Below are 20,777 nucleotides of genomic sequence, written 5' to 3'. Positions count from 1 at the left end.
ATGCCGTTTGGTTTACGTAATGCTGGTGCAACATATCAGAGGGCTATGAATGCCATCTTCCACGACCTCTTAGGTAAAACTATGGAGGTTTATATTGATGATGTTATTGTAAAATCAAAACTAATAAAAGATCATTTGAAAAATCTAGAGGAAGCATTTAGGAGGATGAGAGTTCACTGTTTAAAACTCAATCCTCTGAAATGCGCCTTTGGTGTAAAAGCTGGAAATTTTTTGGGGTTTTTGGTCCATGAAAGAGGCATTGAAGTGGACCAAAACAAAACCAAAGCTATTTGAGAAGCTAAACCTCCTAGAAATAAAACAGAACTTCAGAGGTTTCTTGGGCAGGTTAATTACCTAAGGAGATTTATATCTAATCTTGCAGGAAAAACAAAAGTGTTCTCAGAGCTGTTGAAATTAAAAAAAGAGGATGTCTTCAGATGGGAAACCATCCATCAAGAGGCTTTTGATGAAATTAAAGATTATCTAATGAAGCCTCCTGTATTGATGCCTCCCAAAAAGGGTATACCTCTGAGGTTATACATTTCAGCAGCTGAAGGTTCAATTGGGTGTCTGCTAGCCCAGAGCAACCAAGATGGACATGAACAGGCTATATATTATTTGAGCCGTTCGATGACATCTACAGAGGTTAGATACACTCCTATCATGAAATTGTGTTTGGCTTTGTTTTTTGCCTGCACTAAGTTAAGACACTATCTGCTTAGTAATAGAGTCTATGTGGTGTCTCAAACCGATCTGATGAAATATATGCTAAACAAACCTGTGTTATCTGGCAATATTGGAAAGTGGTTATTAAGTTTGGCAGACTTTCATTTGATTTATCATCCCCAGAAGTCGGTCATAGGTCAGGCTCTAGCAGATTTCCTAGCCGACCATCCATGCATAAACCTAGGAGATGAAAGTAAATTTTACTTGCCGGTTTTTATGAATGAACATAGACCTTGGATGCTTAACTTTGATGGGTCTAGTACAGATAGGTCTGCTGGTGCTGGAATCATAATAGTGTCACCTTCTGGAGCTAAGACCTCCTTGTCTTTTAATCTTGACTTTGAATGTACAAATAATCAATCCGAGTATGAGGCTTTGATTATTGGATTAGAAATCCTCCTAGATCTAGGTGCTAAAAAGGTCAAAAATTGGAGATTCTCAATTGGTTATTAGACAAGTATCTGGCGAATATAAATGCATGAGTTACTCTTTAACCTCTTATTATGCTATTGCTATACAGTTAATAGAGAGTTTTGAAGAGGTTGAATTGGTACATGTTCCAAGAGAGGAAAATTGGGAGGCCGATGAATTATCACAGCTAGCATCTGGCCTACGTCTGTCGGAGGAGTTAACCCACCGACTAGTAATGGTACAAAGAAAAACTCACCCTTCAATTTTTAAAAGAGGAGTACAGTTAGATATTTTCAATATTGATGATAACTTAGTACAGGATTGGAGGAGAGACATTAAAAAGTACTTGGAGAATCCTAACAAGAAGATGATGTATAAAGTAAGAGTGAGAGCTGTTAACTACGTGCTCATAGAAGATGTTTTATACAGAAGAGGATTCGACAACCTATTGCTAAGATGCCTTGGAATGACAGAGGCACTAGAGGTCATGAAACAAACTCATGAAGGAGTTTGTGGAGCACATCAATCTGGAGTGAAAATGAGATGGCTAATACGAAGGCATGGTTACTTCTGGCCATCTATCCTTAAAGATTGCATGACTTTTGCAAAGGGTTGTCAATCGTGCCAAAGGTATGGAAACATACAAAGACTTCCAGCTGCTGAGTTGAAGTCTGTCATCAAACCATGGCCATTCAGAGGTTGGGCCATAGATTTGATAGGTAAAATATATCCTCCATCTTCTAAAAATCACAGTTTCATAATTGTAGCTACTGATTATTTTACCAAATGGGTAGTCGCTAAGCCATTGGTAAAAGCAGAGCAAAAAGATGTGATTAAATTTATTAAAGAGGAAATCATCCATCAATTTGGAATTCCACAATCAGTAACTACTGACCAGGGCACAATGTTCACTGGTAAGGAGATGCAAGAATTTGCCACTGATTATGGAAAAAAATTATTGACCTCTACACCTTATTATGCTCAAGCCAATGGCCAAGCTGAATCTTCTAATAAAATTATCATCAACATAGTTCAAAAGATGTTGGAAGAAAATCCAAGGGATTGGCATCGAATTTTATCAGAAGCACTCTGGGCATATCGCACCTCTAGGCGAAATGCTACTGGAGTAAGTCCATTTATGCTAACCTATGGTCATGATGCAGTGTTACCCATGGAGGTGGTGGTGAGATCGTTGAGAGTAGCCAAGCAGAATCATCTGACTCCAGAAGATTACAATGAAACCATGATGATGGAGTTAGAAAATTTAGAAGAAGGGAGACTTCAGGCTTTAAACAATATGATTATACAGAAGAAGAAAGTCTCCAGAAGCTACAACAAGAAAGTTAGATCTAAGACATTTCAAGAGGATGAGCTAGTATGGAAGCTGATCTTACCCCCTGGTACTAAAGACAGAGAATATGGGAAATGGTCTACTAATTGGGAAGGGCCATTCTTAGTCCACAAGGTGATGAAGGGGAATGCATACTGGCTGTCAAGTCTAGAGGGTGAGCCTCATAAAAAATTTATTAATGGAAAGTACTTGAAGAAATATACTCCCACCATCTGGGAGAAATACAACTTAGAAATGACTTAATGGCTTTTAGCCATACATGTACTGCAGATTATGTAACTTGTTTTAGCAATATCAGTACATGAGTTGTAACATTGTGGCTTTTAGCCGAGTGGAGTATCAGATTTTTAGGAGTTTGGCTATTTTGGCTAAACCTGTACTTTTTCATTAACTTATGGATTTTTGGCACAAGTTGTAATATAATGGCTTTTAGCCATTTTTGATAATTAAAATTATAAAGTTTGGCTACTTTAGCTAAATTGGTGAGACTAAAATTAATTCCAGAAGTTTGTTCTAGAAGTTGACTTCTAAAAGTTGATTCCTAGAAGTTCAAGTTGACTGTTGAGTTGATCCTCTAAAAGTTGATTTCAAGAGTTGACTGTTAAAGGTGGAAAGTAATCTAGCCACCACCTAGAAATAATAAAAGAAATATGGGAAGTGGTCACTTAAAAAGACCATGCAAGACACCTTAGAATGGACTGGCAAGGTTGCCATGAGATTAGTAGGAAGATTCATAGAAGTCCATAGGAGGAAGGGGAAAAGATAAGTGATAGAACTTTAATTTGTTTTTCCACTATCCTAGTGTCAAACTCCTACTATAAACAGTTTATAAGGTCTCTATTCCTCTAAGACTTCTTAAACTTTGGCTAACTAAGCTAAAGGGATAAAAATTCAACAACATTCAACAGCAAATAAAAACGGCCCTGTAATGCAATGCATGGCTGTAAGTGACATATGTGATTTGTCGTGAAACAAGTCCTGGTATGGACATCACATCACTACACAAGTATATGGCAAAAGCCATCTTCATACCAGGAACATAAACACATAGTGAAAATGCAATGCATGGCTGTACCTGTAAGTGAATCTTGGTGTGGAACACAACAAGCAAACAAATGGCTGGAGAGCCATCTTCACACCAAGACATTTGAAGTTTAGAAAGTACCTAAAATGGCGTCTCTGTAATGCAATGCATGTACAAGTGTAAAGGTGCAGGTGTACGTGTCACGAAGCAAGTACTGGCCAAAAGGCCGTGTAAGCAAAAATGTCCTGTTATATAAAAAGAAAATTCAAAAGCCAAAAGCAAAGTCTTTTAGTTCAACAAAAGTCACCAATTCTAAAGCTAAACTACATAACACAGGTCATATACAAAATAAAAGAAAATCATCAAGGAGCCGTAGTGTTGGTGGAGGTAGAGGAAGCCAACATTGGAGTAGGTGAAGAATCTGAGAAAAGGCCTTGCAACTTGCTCCACCTTGATTGGCAAACAACTTTGTCTTGACGAGCCTTAGCACAATTTTGTACCCATGAAACCATGTCATTTTTCTTCTCTTGAATGGTAGTATGAAGAGGCTGGAGTTGGGAGTTGATTCCTTGATATTCCTCGGCTAGAAGCTTGCCTTCCACCACAAGATCAAGCTGCTTACTTTTTAAAGCTAGAATAGCAGTTTCCAGTTGCTCAATCTCCTTTTCAAAGGCCTCACCACTAGCTTCTAGATCTCGTAGTTTTTGAGCCACTTCTTGCCTTTTAGATCCCAAAGATAAATACCTGGCATTATCTGCTTTTGAAGATTTCAACTTGGGGAGGTCATTTGACTCGATCTCAACACAAGACCTCCACAAGTTGAGCGAGCCCAGAGTATCTTTCTCTACTTCATCAGTGACGACGGAGTCAGGAACAAGGCGTAGAATATGGAGAGAGGAAATGAGATCTTCCTTCTGGGAATCTGTAACAATAGAAATGTGCTGGCCGAGGATATGCTTGACTAAAGAAACAGCTCTCTCGACGTCAGCCGGCAAAGGGACAAAAGAAACACTAGCTTCCGGGGTGCTCATCTCGTCCAAGAAGCTTAAATCTACCAGGTCTTGGTCTTCTGCTATTATCGAAGAAAGTTTCTTAATTTGCGATAAAGGTTCCTGAAGAAGAATTTGAAGGAAGGTTAATATCCAACCAAAAGTATAATAAAAACTTATCTTGACAAATTTAGAGATTTACCTCAGATTCAGTGAAGGTAGCAGAATCTTTTTCAGAGGCCGACTTGGAGCCTTTGGAGGCAGACTCAGAGGCTGACTTGGAGCCTTTGGAGGCAGACTCAGAAGTTGACCTAGAGCCTTTAGAAGCAGACTCTGACTTGGAGCCTTTAGAAGTTGGCTCAGAGGCTGACTTGGAGCCTTTAGAAGTTGGCTCAGAGGCGCAACTGCTGTATTATTTGAGCCGCAACCGGCGCTAGGGAACGGGAGTGGTAGCTCCGGAACCCGTAGCAAGCCTAAAATCACAATTTATTTTTCGCAAATAATATAAACAAACAGCGTAACACAACAGAAGCAAATATATAACACATATAAACATTTACACTAACTGTTCCGTTAACCTCGCGGGCTCTAGTTACCGTACCCTGTACGAACTGGCCTCGCGGTACTATATACATCAGTTAGTATCTCAAAACATCACACCGGCATCTGGGGCCGTGGATCATATACAAAACACGTAGCCTATCAAGAAGCATATAAACAAATACAGCAGTTGATATATACAATCAAAATGAACTGCTGACTAGGCTACTATTCTGTTGACACAGGACCACTACTGCAGCATTAACAGAAGTCATAAACTAACATATACAGATGACTTCTGCACTCCAAAATTGGCCTCTAGCTAAGTCCACAAGCTAAGCACCTGAAAGACATCAAAGGTGAGGGGTCAGTATTTGGGGAAATACTGAGTGAGTTCACAGTTTACTAACGGTATTATTTTAAAAACATAGCATCGCATTTCAAATCAATATCAATATAAAATACATATGGACAAGTACTCGATCCTTTCGAAACTATAATCCTGAAACATAACGTAACTCACTATTATTCAAATCATACTGATTCCATTAGTCTGACCCGGGAGCGTTCACGTTCAACCACGTCAGTCAGAACATATCTCTTAATCCCAAAGGGGTGGGTCCAACCCACTGGTAGGTCCAACCTACTAGATACGGGGCTCAGGTTACACTGTAACCGAGTTCACTCTCGTATAGCATTCATATCATAGCTTTCATAATCAAACCATGTATGCATCTCAAATCATATCTTATAGTCAGACACGCTAGACTGACTCGATTACTGGTGATCACACAGCCTATTGACACCCAATAGGTAGCTAGTTTCGTTGGATCGTATACTAGGTTCTCGTACATAAAACTTAATCAAAACATGTAGCATATCAACAATTCATATATATATATATATATAGTGCGATGCATATAAACAGTATATATATATATAGTATGATATCAACATAATATTAATCGATAATACACGAAAGTAAAGTGCAACTCACAGTGACCGCGATCCAAGAAATGATATGATCGATCTGATAGTACGCTCTTGCTAGTCCGCCTCTACTGACTTCACTACTCGCTGACACGTCTGATAAATCGTTAATAGTTAGACGTGATTCTCATATTCTTATACGTATAATACTTTTAAGTTTTAGGATTTAGTTTTGTTTTACACTTATTTACGTATTTAATATCTCTAGTCGTATAAACGACTTAGCGAATACTATTTCTCATAATTGAAAATCGCTTAACGTCCTTGACGTTTTCCATTATTATAATTTATCTAAAACGTCGAGCTAATCTCGAGATTAATGATTCTCAAAGTCCGAAACCCGTCTTTTCACGTCCAAATACTCTAAACGTCAAACACTTAGGTCAATTATAGTTTGCATACGCGTGGGGGCGAATTGGGGTGCACGGGTGTGCGTTTTGGTGGGTGCACGATCGTGCAACTGAGTACACGTTCGTGCACCTCAGGGGTACACGTTCGTGTACCATGAGAAGTACACGTTCGTGTACTTCAGTACACGATCGTGTACCTCGCTAGGTGCACGTTCGTGTACATCAGTACACGTTCGTGCACCCGTGGTACACGGTCGTGTACCACGTGCACAGCCCCGAAAATCAAGTTTTCCGGGGTTTCGCCACAACCCCGACGTGCTAAACGCTTCCCTAGTCAATACCCATATCTCGGTTTCTTCGTAAACGCCATAATAACTTCAAAAACGTCAAATTCAACCCAAAACCACAATCTCATAAAAACAGCCTACAAAACCATCATTTTCATGCCAAAACCCGACCTCTTACCTTAATTTGAGGGCCAGAGATGATAGGGCTTTCGGTTCTGAAGAAATCGCCGCTTGAATCGGACGTCGAACGGAGAAACGGCGGCGAAACGACGGAAATCGGCGATGGCTTCTGTTTTCTCTCGATCCTTCTCTGATCTTCTTTCTTTGAATTTGGGTTTCTTATATTTTTTGGTTAAAGGTTCACTTTGGTCCTTGTTCTTTTTGTTTCTTATCATTTATCCTTTAAACTTTTCAATCGTACGATTTAGTCCATAGCTAAATCGTTAAACTCTTTTATCACGACTTATACGTATTATTTATCCCTGATAAATAATACGAAGCTCGATATTAACACTTTCCCGTCAAAATCCAATATTTCCATTTTTGACACAAAGTGGCTAAATTACCACTTTGGTCCCTGTGCCCAATTTTAGACTTTTCTCGTCATTTTTCCATTTAATTCCAATTCTAACTTTAGAATTGAAATATAATATAAATTTTCTCCATAATAATCTTTTCTAAAACCGACCTACTAAAACTTATTTATCGGAAATCTTTCCAATATTGCCACTTCTGCGACTCAAAACTGGACACGTGGTCCAATTAGATAATTAATTATTTTGGGGTATTACATTCTTCCCCCCTTATAAAAATTCGTCCTCGAATTTTCATAAATCTTATTGGGACGTTACAGTTATTCTTATACCTTTCTTGACATTCATTACTACGCGTCAGTCATGTCTTTTTCTTTTACTTAGCTCTTAGCTCTTTACGTATAGCTGTGATTTCATATTTATCATTAATCGATTATCTATCTTGCTTATAGTAGTCCCTTATTGTAGCATAGCTGAGAATCTTCTTACTATTACCATTGTTCTATTCATCATCTTTCTAAAATAGTGTGGCTCAAGGCGTATCACCGATATTATAGTCCTGACGTCTTGTATTACTGGTTGCGATCTCTCTTTTGTCCTTATTAACGTCGATTAATCCCCGCTCGGTATCCTTCAAGTCTATTGTTTCATTCTTAATCATCATCGAGTCGCTATTTGTCTCTTTTATACGTGAATAATCATGACGTATCGGCTACCTCTTTAATGACGTACTTACTTCATTCATACTTCTATGAGTATTTTCTCTTATAAGCACAATCTATGGCTTTTAATCCTTACTACTTCTCAACGTAGTTGAGATTGATACTTCCTTTGCTTCTTTCAACTTTTCTTTGCTTTGCTTAAGTTATTGTGAATTTTATGTTGTTCTATTGGTCGTGATCTTTCGTACATTCTCCATTGCTAAATGTACTTTTCTTTGTGTTGACTTTAACCGTATAGCTTATACGATCGTCTTCGTTGATCGATACTATCCATATTTTTATCTTCTTGACTTTCTCTGATTAGTCCTTAAAGATTCCTTCGAGTCATTAATTGACTTGTCAGTCAAAAATGTCTCTCCTTTATAACACGATTCTCTATTTGTAATAACCTCATAAGAATCTCGCATGTTTCTTTTAAGTCTGACTATTTCGAGAATCCTTCTCGTTAGCTAACCCTCATTTAACTTCTTTCTTATTCTATCTCTTGTCTTCTTTTGAAGGGTTTTCCGATTGTTTCTAATATTTATACTCCATTTACTTTACAATTCCTAAAGTCTAGGAATAATTTCAACTCACTGTCGTCCTATACACTTTATGCTTTCTTAGCACTTATATCTTGATTTTAATCGTCTTCAAATATCTTGGTCTCTTTGTACTAGTATCAACTCTTGTCTTGTCTTTTACTTGTTATATTCGTTACGTCTTTCCTTTGTTTATAGCCGTTCTATTGCTGCTGCCCTATTCTGACAATCCTTTCGACGTATTTCTAGAACTTTCACTTTCCAATCACCTTACTAAATTTTGAGGTATTTGCATTTTACCTTTACATTTTTCTTCATATCATCCACCATTCTTATAATTACTGACACGTACGTCTATACGTGTGCCTTTCTCCTTTCTGTTAACGTGATTTTATAATTCTTAATGCTGATATTAGTAACTTTACTTAATATCAGTCATATAGCACTACTATCTCTCTCTTGATCTATCTAATTTAAACTTTCATATCTTGTAAAATCGTATCTTTCGTCATTTCGTATCCTTTCTCTTTCTATTTCTGTATCCTTAAACACTGATATTGATAACGTTATATTTCCTTTAAATATCACTTGATATTCATCATTCGTATTACCATCTCTTTTGCCCTTCATACTTTTAATTTCTCCTCTTCAATTATAACTTACAATCGCTACTTCGTTATCTCAATCATAAGAGTAATCATAACACTTATCACTCTTATGTATTCGTTATATTTCTTCTTTTAACACGACTCTCTGTCATTTCATCCTTTGTTCAATCATAAGGATCAATATTGTATCCTTAAGTATTGTCAGTGCATTGCAGCTTATCTGCGCATTTCCGGCGGTAATTTCTTATTCACATTCTTCTTTTGTTCTATTAGCCTTAAGGCAATTGTTATTAACATGGCTCTATTCTTTTATTGGAGTTTCTTTCACAATTTTTATTCTTATCTGTTAAGAATCTTTGATTATTTGTCGCAGGGCTTTACATCCGAGTTTACTTACTAAACAATACGATTTTAAAACTTCTTTTGGCTGCGCAGCTCTTTCTAAACCACTTTTCATAAATCCTTTAAAATCGTTAGTACAATTGTTGCTCAGAGTGATGATATCTCTCATCACCAAGGAGTTGCTCAAAATCGCAGTTTCTTTTTCTATTACGAAGATATGATGCATGATCTAAAATTTTGAAAATCATTCTTTTATGCATTTCTATCGTGGTTATGCAATGTCACATGCGATGCCTGAGCACAATCGTACCTTAAAAAATCATAAAAACTTTCAAAATCTTCATAAAATCGCAAGTCTTACTCTGGATTATACGCTCTGCGACTATTAACGGCTTTCTTTATACTTATTGGGTATAATTCAAATTTTTATATTGCTGTCAAATTTTTGTATTGCTGTCATTTACAGACTGTTCTTCTGTTACATTCCTTCTCTCTCCATATCTCCGATAACTCAATTAAATTCAAAATTTTCTATTGCTGTAATCATCATATCCACTTCTGCAACATTCTATTCTACGTTATATACAGACGCAGATACCGATGTTTCACATCGACTCCGGTACACAATCTATTTCTTTCTTCAAATTCCAAAACGTAATATAGGAATTACGTTTGCGATAATTATGTTGTGATGTTTATTGTATTATTGTTTTTGTGTGTTATGTTTATATGTTCTTTTATTAGACGCGTGTTTAACTATAACGCTTCCTATAGGTTCTCGCTTTCCGAGGTATTATCCTAAAGGCAAAACCTATTACTGACATTCTACTATGCAATGCAGCAATTATATAAACGCAATAATGCAAACACATAAACACAATTACTCAAAGCATATAAATTACTAATACCTGGAGGTGCCTGACGCGGAACGTTAGGTTCCCTAATAACTATGCATGTATGTCGGCCCCTAACTGTTCTACCCGAGTTTCGTCCACCTCTTTGCACGAAATAGGGGTTGGTTGTAGTTCTGGAGGACGTACTGACGTAATCCGGGTGGTACTCACGTCTAAAGTAATAAGGTCGTATCGGATCACCCGACCATTCATGCTCTGTTTCAATCCTACGGGCCATCGTAGTAAGCGTGCTGAAATGTTCGTCCACGTGCTCATACAGCTCATCAAACTGAGGTCCTAAACCCCTGACATATCTACGATTAATGGTCCTATTGTCTTCGTTCAGATTAGGAACTCCCTCTGCCATCCGCAGAAAGTCAGTAGAATACGTTCCTACAGTCAACATCCCTCTAGAAAAAGAACGCATCTGCCTTCTAACCTGATTTAAAGCTATTTGCGCCTGACCGTTAGCTATGTCCGCATCTTCCCTCAGATTGCGGTATCTCCGCACACTTGACCAGAAATAGTCACCTCTGTATTCCTCGACGTCTAATTCATCTAACTCTTCTTCTTCATACTCTTCTTCCTGAGGATTTTCCTCTTCTGCTTCTTCTTCTAATTCTTCTTCTGGATCCTCCTCGGGATCCTCCTCAGGGTCTTCTTCAGGATCTTCTTCCGGATCTTCCTCCGGTTCCTCTTCCTCTTCTTCACTGTACTCTATCTCCGGTGAATGCACTCTAACTCGGTTTCTAGAAGAACTACCTATCTCCGATACAGACATATAGCCATTTTGATATATTTCTGGCGATGCTCCATGATTTGCGTGGAATCCATTCTGATGGACCCCAGATGGTTCGCCCACTTCATTATGAAACCCGTTTTGAAATATAGGAGGCGCTTCCTCCCGTTCTTCATCAGCATGCGACTGAGCTCCGTTTTGCCCAGACATGCTGAAAAGAAACAATTTCGAACGTAAGCGACCATCTGAGCCCATTTCACACGCAATTCCAAAATCAGCTCATATAATGCTGTAAACATTTAGCATTTAATCCAACTGCACGTAATTCGCAAGCAGATAATCACTTAACAATCGCAGCGCGAGTAGCAAATACTTAACCCTCTCAATTGCTCATAATTTGCAAACATGTAACCACCTTCTATATCTTAGCACAAGCAATACATACTTAATTGCCTTAGTCGTCCGTATAAACAGATACTATTCACATACTAATGCACACATAACACAATTACAGACAACCACGGTCTGACTCTTGCTGCAGTAGTTCCTAGGTATACTTACTGACAAATACTCCCAGTCAAATAAGCAATCAAACAACTCTAGCAGTGGTAACTGGACCAACTGCTCTCAAACAAACATTGAAACAATCTTGCAGTGGTAACTGGACCAAACTGCTCTGATACCAACATTGTCACGACCCAAAATATTGAGCCGCAACCGGCGCTAGGGAACGGGAGTGGTAGCTCCGGAACCCGTAGCAAGCCTAAAATCACAATTTATTTTTCGCAAATAATATAAACAAACAGCGTAACACAACAGAAGCAAATATATAACACATATAAACATTTACACTAACTGTTCCGTTAACCTCGCGGGCTCTAGTTACCATACCCTGTACGAACTGGCCTCGCGGTACTATATACATCAGTTAGTGTCTCAAAACATCACACCGGCATCTGGGGCCGTGGATCATATACAAAACACGTAGCCTATCAAGAAGCATATAAACAAATACAGCAGTTGATATATACAATCAAAATGAACTGCTGACTAGGCTACTATTCTGTTGACACAGGACCACTACTGCAGCATTAACAGAAGTCATAAACTAACATATACAGATGACTTCTGCACTCCAAAATTGGCCTCTAGCTAAGTCCACAAGCTAAGCACCTGAAAGACATCAAAGGTGAGGGGTCAGTATTTGGGGAAATACTGAGTGAGTTCACAGTTTACTAACGGTATTATTTTAAAAACATAGCATCGCATTTCAAATCAATATCAATATAAAATACATATGGACAAGTACTCGATCCTTTCGAAACTATAATCCTGAAACATAACGTAACTCACTATTATTCAAATCATACTGATTCCATTAGTCTGACCCGGGAGCGTTCACGTTCAACCACGTCAGTCAGAACATATCTCTTAATCCCAAAGGGGTGGGTCCAACCCACTGGTAGGTCCAACCTACTAGATACGGGGCTCAGGTTACACTGTAACCGAGTTCACTCTCGTATAGCATTCATATCATAGCTTTCATAATCAAACCATGTATGCATCTCAAATCATATCTTATAGTCAGACACGCTAGACTGACTCGATTACTGGCGATCACACAGCCTATTGACACCCAATAGGTAGCTAGTTTCGTTGGATCGTATACTAGGTTCTCGTACATAAAACTTAATCAAAACATGTAGCATATCAACAATTCATATATATATATATATATATATATATATAGTGCGATGCATATAAACAGTATATATATATATAGTATGATATCAACATAATATTAATCGATAATACACGAAAGTAAAGTGCAACTCACAGTGACCGCGATCCAAGAAATGATATGATCGATCTGATAGTACGCTCTTGCTAGTCCGCCTCTACTGACTTCACTACTCGCTGACACGTCTGATAAATCGTTAATAGTTAGACGTGATTCTCATATTCTTATACGTATAATACTTTTAAGTTTTAGGATTTAGTTTTGTTTTACACTTATTTACGTATTTAATATCTCTAGTCGTATAAACGACTTAGCGAATACTATTTCTCATAATTGAAAATCGCTTAACGTCCTTGACGTTTTCCATTATTATAATTTATCTAAAACGTCGAGCTAATCTCGAGATTAATGATTCTCAAAGTCCGAAACCCGTCTTTTCACGTCCAAATACTCTAAACGTCAAACACTTAGGTCAATTATAGTTTGCATACGCGTGGGGGCGAATTGGGGTGCACGGGTGTGCGTTTTGGTGGGTGCACGATCGTGCAACTGAGTACACGTTCGTGCACCTCAGGGGTACACGTTCGTGTACCATGAGAAGTACACGTTCGTGTACTTCAGTACACGATCGTGTACCTCGCTAGGTGCACGTTCGTGTACATCAGTACACGTTCGTGCACCCGTGGTACACGGTCGTGTACCACGTGCACAGCCCCGGAAATCAAGTTTTCCGGGGTTTCGCCACAACCCCGACGTGCTAAACGCTTCCCTAGTCAATACCCATATCTCGGTTTCTTCGTAAACGCCATAATAACTTCAAAAACGTCAAATTCAACCCAAAACCACAATCTCATAAAAACAGCCTACAAAACCATCATTTTCATGCCAAAACCCGACCTCTTACCTTAATTTGAGGGCCAGAGATGATAGGGCTTTCGGTTCTGAAGAAATCGCCGCTTGAATCGGACGTCGAACGGAGAAACGGCGGCGAAACGACGGAAATCGGCGATGGCTTCTGTTTTCTCTCGATCCTTCTCTGATCTTCTTTCTTTGAATTTGGGTTTCTTATATTTTTTGGTTAAAGGTTCACTTTGGTCCTTGTTCTTTTTGTTTCTTATCATTTATCCTTTAAACTTTTCAATCGTACGATTTAGTCCATAGCTAAATCGTTAAACTCTTTTATCACGACTTATACGTATTATTTATCCCTGATAAATAATACGAAGCTCGATATTAACACTTTCCCGTCAAAATCCAATATTTCCATTTTTGACACAAAGTGGCTAAATTACCACTTTGGTCCCTGTGCCCAATTTTAGACTTTTCTCGTCATTTTTCCATTTAATTCCAATTCTAACTTTAGAATTGAAATATAATATAAATTTTCTCCATAATAATCTTTTCTAAAACCGACCTACTAAAACTTATTTATCGGAAATCTTTCCAATATTGCCACTTCTGCGACTCAAAACTGGACACGTGGTCCAATTAGATAATTAATTATTTTGGGGTATTACAGAATTGGAGCCTTTAGAAGTTGACTCGGAGGCTGACTTGGAGCATTGCTCCCCTGAATGCTCCATACCTAAGAAGATTTCAATGAAATGATCTAGGTAACTATGATAGATAATAAAGACCAAGAAAGATGGTTACCTTGTGTGTCAAGGACTCCATCATCCTCTGTATCCATGGCCACCTCGGAATCAACATCTAGCGTTGTTTCTTCTGTATGAGCGGCCTCTGTAAAAAAAAAGAAAAAGTCAATGTCAAATGCATGAAACATATTAAGCATAAGAAGCAAAGTGAAAAAGATTTACCGTGAAGTAGGTCCGGAAGTTGATCATCCTCTGAATCATCTTCTAAGACCACAGTCTCAGGAGGTCCAGCATGTCGTTTTTTTGGCTACTTTGAGGAGTCTCCCTGACTGCCTAGTCTTAGGCAATTCTGTCCTCTCAAAAGACGAATCCAAAGAAGTGTCACGACTCTTCCTTTTAGCTTGTGTCTTAGGCAATTCCGTCTTCTCAAAAGATGACTCTGAAGAGGTGTTGCGATTCTTTTTCTTAGCCTGTTTCTTAGGCTTGCTCACTGGAGTAGGCCTTTGAGGAGGTTGAACTAGCAGCCTTGCTTCTTTCCCTACAAAGGTGTAAAGAATTAGAGGTAGAAAACAAATAGGAGACAAGTTAAAAAGATGAAGTCCTTACCTGCATTTTTGGACAGAATGAGTTGAAACCGCTCGTCCCACCAAGAGGCAAAGTCATATGGAATCAAATTCTCCACCACAGGACAACGATAATAACCATATACCTTGACAAGCTGCTCCACAATAGATCTTGTCCACTCACCATCATGTTGTTCAAGGTAAGGATGAATTTGAGAGAGGTTAAGCCCGAACTGCCTACCCCAAAGGCTACTCATGTACAACTTTGACACACAATGTTGGCTAGAAGCACGAGTAGAGAAGGCTTGAGATCCTCCCAAAAATAACATCCTAGAGGTAGTAAAGGCACAAAAGAGCTTTCTTTTGATGAGGAGGAGCGTACTTGGCTTCCCTGAGAAAATGTCCATCCACTGAGGAATATATGAGTGATGATCAAAAACGGACAAAGCCGAGGCTTCCCTAGCGGTGCGTTCAACAAGAAAATCAAAGACAGCGGTCTCCCCAAAACAACACTTGACTGCCAAAAGATCCACAATAGGAGTGCACAAAGTACCTACCGCTACACCCATTAGCTCTGGGAAGTAGGAAAAAATCCACAACTGTAGCAACCACACATGACCATCCAACTTGGCCAAGAGGTGAGTGGTAACAGACTGCTCAAAAGCATAGTAGAGGGCGCCTAACAACACAGGCCCCAAAGCTACAAAAGTCTTGTTGGCTAGATTACTTGCAAGCTTCCAATATTCCTTGGTAGGAGTGCCGGAGGAGGGGCACATGATGAACTTGCATATTAGGACCTATAGAAACTCGGTATGTTCTTCTAAAGAAGGAGGTGTTGTTAAGACACTCCACTTGGAAACACACGCCGCGTAACTCGGACAAATTGGATAGGAATAGAGGTCTTTCGTCTCCACCTCAAATAGACAAGGGGCGTCAAATCCAATAACCGGAAGGCCGATAAGCATGAAGACATCTTTTAAAGTAACTGACATCGGGCCGAAAGGAAAAATAAAAGAATTGGCCGAACTACTCCAATAGCGAAGAAAAGATCTGCACATACCAGCATTCAGCTCAATATGTCTATCGGTTATCTCTATCAGCTGGAGTAAACCCAGTCTCCGTCAATCCCTCTGGAAGTAAGGACGTAGACGAGCCACCCAATCCGTCCATTTAGGAGGCTGACGAGGCCATGACTTAATGGCAGAAGTAATATCAGAAGCCCCTGTCACTTCACAATCCCATACTAATACGTCGCTCGCATGCATAGGGTAGGGAGGAGCTTCTGGAGTAGCTTTATTGCCAATGCCCTGGATGATGAGACCTTTTTTCAAAAGGGGCGTTAAAGAGGTATCCCTGCGAAAAAAACAACAGTCTTAAATAAACAAGACTAAGATGAAAATCGGCTAAAAAAATCTCTAGTACAAAACTTACTGGAAGGTGACATAAGGTGGAAAAGGAGCAAGGGCCGATGGATCCAGAATTTGTCTATAGAACTCCTAAAAAAGAGAAGCATTTGCTCACAACATGAAACACAATCTCAAAAAGAAAAGGGGAGTTCACCATGACATACCTTTTCAATAGCATCCTTACGGCCAGGAGTCCCCACTAGGAGAGGAGAAATAGGGACACCCACAGCCCTACTCATTGGTGCCGTAGTAGGTATCCCAAAACCTGTAAGTGCAAATTTGAATTTTCATATGCATTTTCAAAATTGGCTAAAACAAAAGCAAAAGAAATTGGTTTTTGCAAATTCTCAAAGCAAAATAAACATAAACCAATCACTTAGCCAATTTGAGTTTCTAAATGGCTGAAGTAAAACCAAAACAAACATGGTTCAAATAGAATGTCAAAATTTAGGCCTAAAAAGTCGCAGGGCCTTAAATGTTCATTACACTTGACCACCTAGAAATTTGACTTCTAAAAGCTTATAATATTCTATCTAATAGCCTGAGAATTTACAAGTTCATAGTAGTATTATTGGTATCCTAAACCATCAAAATAAAACCTGCATCAAAATTCACACTAACCAATCCAATCACAAAAGTCAATACAGTGGTTTACCTTTGCCTGGAGGAGAAGAGGTGGATGGTATAGCAAAAGGGTTGGAGGCCGGCTTTTGAGCCGCGAAGTCAGAGAAAGTGGTAGCTACCAACTTAGGAGAACCTGCAAATATCAAGATACAGATGTATTCAACCATCCAGAAGACAAAATGCATCTAAAGTCCTAAAGATCAATTCTTACCCGTTGATAGGGTTACAGTTTGTTGCAAAGGTTTGGTCACTACATTGGGCTGAAAGGGTGGTGTAAATAAAGTACCATCAGCTAGATAAAGGACCAACGGCTCTTTAAAAGCCGAAGCAAGGTCTGAAATTGATGCCAAACACTATTAAGCAATTGATCTAAATGGTTCTTGGCACTAAATTAAAATTTTGAATAATTTAGTTGTTTTAGCATTGAATTCAATGTTAAGCAATTAAATTCAAATTATTTAAGTTTGAAGTGCATAAGCAAAAATCACAATCTTAGGTAAACCAAAAAGGATCAAGCATCACATCACAGTAGCTAAATCCTAGGAGTTTGATTTCAAAAGAAATTTACCTGAGGTGTTGGTTGGCGGAAAACCAGAAGTTGTTGCCTTTGAAACCGCCAGGCCAGAAGTTTGCGTCTTAGAGCAAAAGGCAGGTGTAGTAGCTACAATTTCCGCCACCAAACTGGTTGGCAAACCGCCATCTACAGAAGTAGTGAAGAAATCAAAATCACAGCATGCTAAAATCTTTAACATTTAAAGTTCAAATGTTGACATTGAATTAAATTTTAACAACTTTAAAGTTCAAATGTTAACATTGAATCAGGCAATTGAAAGTTCAAATGTTGAAGTTGAATCAAATTTGAACAAATGGAAACTTAAATGTTGACATTAAACGGAATTTTGACAAGTAAATTCGAATATTGACACAAACCAAAATTTCAAAGGGAGTTCATACATTTTACCTAATGAATTCTAAATTCTTTCAAAATCACCCAAAATTACACAATTTCTTTTTTCCTATTTATCTTTTAGTGAATTAATTAATCTTGAACAATTAATTAATCAAATCTGAAATGATTAACTAATTGAAAAGAGAGAAAAGAAACTTACCTGCTGCAATGGCCGGAGAGGAGCTCGCTGCCATGGCTGCCGTGGGGAAGCTGTTGTCTGCCCTGGCTACCACGGAGGTCAACTGCTGGAAGGAGCCGCCGGACTGCTGCTGGTTAGAACCTCCGGACACTTGCCGTTGAAGGATGCCGCTGCTGCTGGGCAAAGAAGACGCCGCAGTTGCCATGGAGGACGTTGCCGCTGACGGAAAAGAAGCTGCCGGTGTGATCACCATCGGGTTGCAGCTGAAGCTTGGCGAGAGAAGTAACGGCGAGCTGTTGGGGTGGAATGTGGTGGCTGCTGACGAAGAACAAGCCGCCGTTGGTGATGTTGAGGCAGACAGGGCTGCTGCCGGCGATGGAAAAGCAGACACCGCTGCTAGCGAGGAGCTGGACGGTGTGGTGATGGGCGAATCGCTGACTGCTGCGAGAGAGGAGCTTGCCACCGAAGGCTGCTGCTGCCGCTGGAAAGGAATGACGGACGGCTGCTGTTGGCGAGAAACACCATCGCTGCTGCTAGCCGCCGGATCTCCACCGAGCTGTTGGGAGTTAACGGCTGCCGTTGAAAACAGAGAAGACACGGAGCCGCTGACAATCGCCGTGATGAGCGGCGGCGAGGGCGAAGAGCTGCCGACTGCTGGCAGCGTGGTGGCCGGCGGTTCTTCCTTCTCAACTTCAATATTTGACATATTTTGGGGTCTATCAATTTTTGGATTAGGGGAAGAATTGGGTTTAATTTTTGAATTAGGGTTTTGTTTTAAATTTTTTGGAGAAGATGAATTTGAAATTTTTTGATCTTCTAAAACCTTTTCACCTTTTGGATTTTTGTATATCTTTGAAACTTTTGAAACCATGTTTTCTAGAGGATTTTCACCCTTTCATAAATCCTTATCAATTTCAGAAAATAAAACCTTAGGCCTAACCATTGTGAAAGCTAAATTTTTTAAATTTTGGCTAAAAGAAAAATATATAAATAGCTTTATGTCTAAAAAGCCAATTATATAGGGGGCATTGTTTGCACCAAAATTAAAAATAGGGCTTTTTATATAAAATACAGGATTTAGGTTAGACTTTACTTTTATACGGCCCAATCCATATCTTTACTTTCCACACCATCAATTTTATGAAACCTAACCTTTTTTTTTTGGATTTCTTTCTTTTTTACCGTTTTCTTATTTTCCTTCTCAATTGGCGGTTTCTTCATTCTTCTCCGCCATTTTCGCTTCTTTTCTCCACGATTTTGCTTTGCGTTATCTCCATTACTGCACGACTCCTCTTGCTTCTCTCATTTTCATCTCTATTTCATCATTATCTCAACCGTTCTTGCTTATATAACAATAAATTCTTTTGAGTTGTGAAAAAAAAATTCACGATTTCTACTCCTTCGCTTCCGCCGTTCCGCCTCTGCTGTTGCGCCTCCGCCGTTTCGCCTCCATCGTTCCGCCTTTGTCTCGCCGCACCATCTTTCTTTTATCTTTTTAATTTTAGATCTGAAATATTTTGTTCTTTTTTTTATTTTCAGATCTGTAATTTGTTTATCTTTTACTGTTAATTCACCATTAAACATGTATAAAGAGTATCTTTAAAGAATCTAATGCTTATTTCATGTTATATAGAATAATTTTGTGATTTTATATAATAAAATTATGTTATTTCTGTATTTTTTTGTGTTTTGTTGTATTTCTGTGTTTTTTTATTCTGCAGAACGATTTGTTGATGATGATTGATTGCTGAATTATTGTAATGTTACAGTGTTGTTGATTTTATGTTGACTTTATGTTGATACTATGTTGATATCTGCTGATTCTTTTTTATTTTAACATTAACAAATAAGATACTATTGTCTGTGAAATAAACTTTCGTTAGATGAAATAAAACTGTATCATAATCGTCTTTGTCGAAAGTTAGTTAGGTATGAGAGGTGGAACGCAAAACAATTATACAAGTGATTTTGAAGAAACTGTGCAGCTGCAAAGAGAATTGAGAAAAAATATATTTTAAAATAGATTTGTTTAATTTGTGAACTGTTGTGTTGGTGTATATTTAATATATTTTTATTTTTATATGTAAGAATAATTTTATTTTTTCATTTGAATTATTGTTGTTGTTTTTTCATATTGTTTTGATTACTTACTCTGCTAACATCTTTATCTGATTCATTTATTTTAAACATTTTGTACCTTTATTGTTCTTTAGTAGAATTACTACTATCATATTAACAAGTTATCAACATAATGTCAACATGATATCAACAATTAATGCCAATTTAGTCAAGATGTTTGTAAAATGAGAGCATCGATTGATTTAAGCCAAAAACAATTAACATATTATCAAAAACATGTCAAAAGCTCATCAATACAACAATTTAAGACGAACTTTACTTTTCTTTTAATGATTGAAAAATCAACATGTTATCAACAGTATATCAACAACATGTCAACATAAAATTGAAAATCAAAAAAGTTAAAATACTTATCAACATAATGTCAACAATAAATCAACAACGAATCAACAATTAATGCTAATTTTAGTCAAGATGTTTGTAAAATGAGAACATTGATTGATTTAAGTCAAAAACAATCAACCTATTATCAAAAACATATCAATAGTTCATTAATACATCAATTTAAGACTAATTTTATTTTTCTTTCAATGATTGAAAAATCAACATGTTATCAACAGTATATCAACAACATGTCAACATAAAATTGAAAATC

General features: G+C 38.1%; 1 protein-coding gene across 1 annotated transcript; it reads left to right on the top strand.

The window, feature by feature from the left end:
• On the top strand, positions 1-2,731 carry LOC126681523 (uncharacterized). The gene is made up of 3 exons (XM_056105863.1): positions 1-256; positions 383-1,146; positions 1,247-2,731. Exons 1-3 carry the CDS (start codon positions 1-3, stop codon positions 2,729-2,731), a joined length of 2,505 nt encoding a protein of 834 aa, XP_055961838.1.
• Positions 2,732-20,777: the final 18,046 nt, after the last annotated feature.

Source organism: Mercurialis annua, linkage group LG5 (genome assembly GCF_937616625.2).
Source record: "Mercurialis annua linkage group LG5, ddMerAnnu1.2, whole genome shotgun sequence".
NCBI classification, from domain to species: domain Eukaryota; kingdom Viridiplantae; phylum Streptophyta; class Magnoliopsida; order Malpighiales; family Euphorbiaceae; genus Mercurialis; species Mercurialis annua.
This window is presented reverse-complemented; position numbering and strand designations above follow the sequence as displayed.

Excerpts from the sequence above, each read along its gene's own strand:
- LOC126681523 (XM_056105863.1), top strand. The coding sequence starts at position 1 with ATGCCGTTTGGTTTACGTAATGCTGGTGCAACATATCAGAGGGCTATG. Across the intron at positions 257-382 it reads GTTTTTGGTCCATGAAAGAG|GAAAAACAAAAGTGTTCTCA; the intron begins GCATTGAAGTGG and ends CTAATCTTGCAG. Across the intron at positions 1,147-1,246 it reads TAGATCTAGGTGCTAAAAAG|TTAATAGAGAGTTTTGAAGA; the intron begins GTCAAAAATTGG and ends ATTGCTATACAG.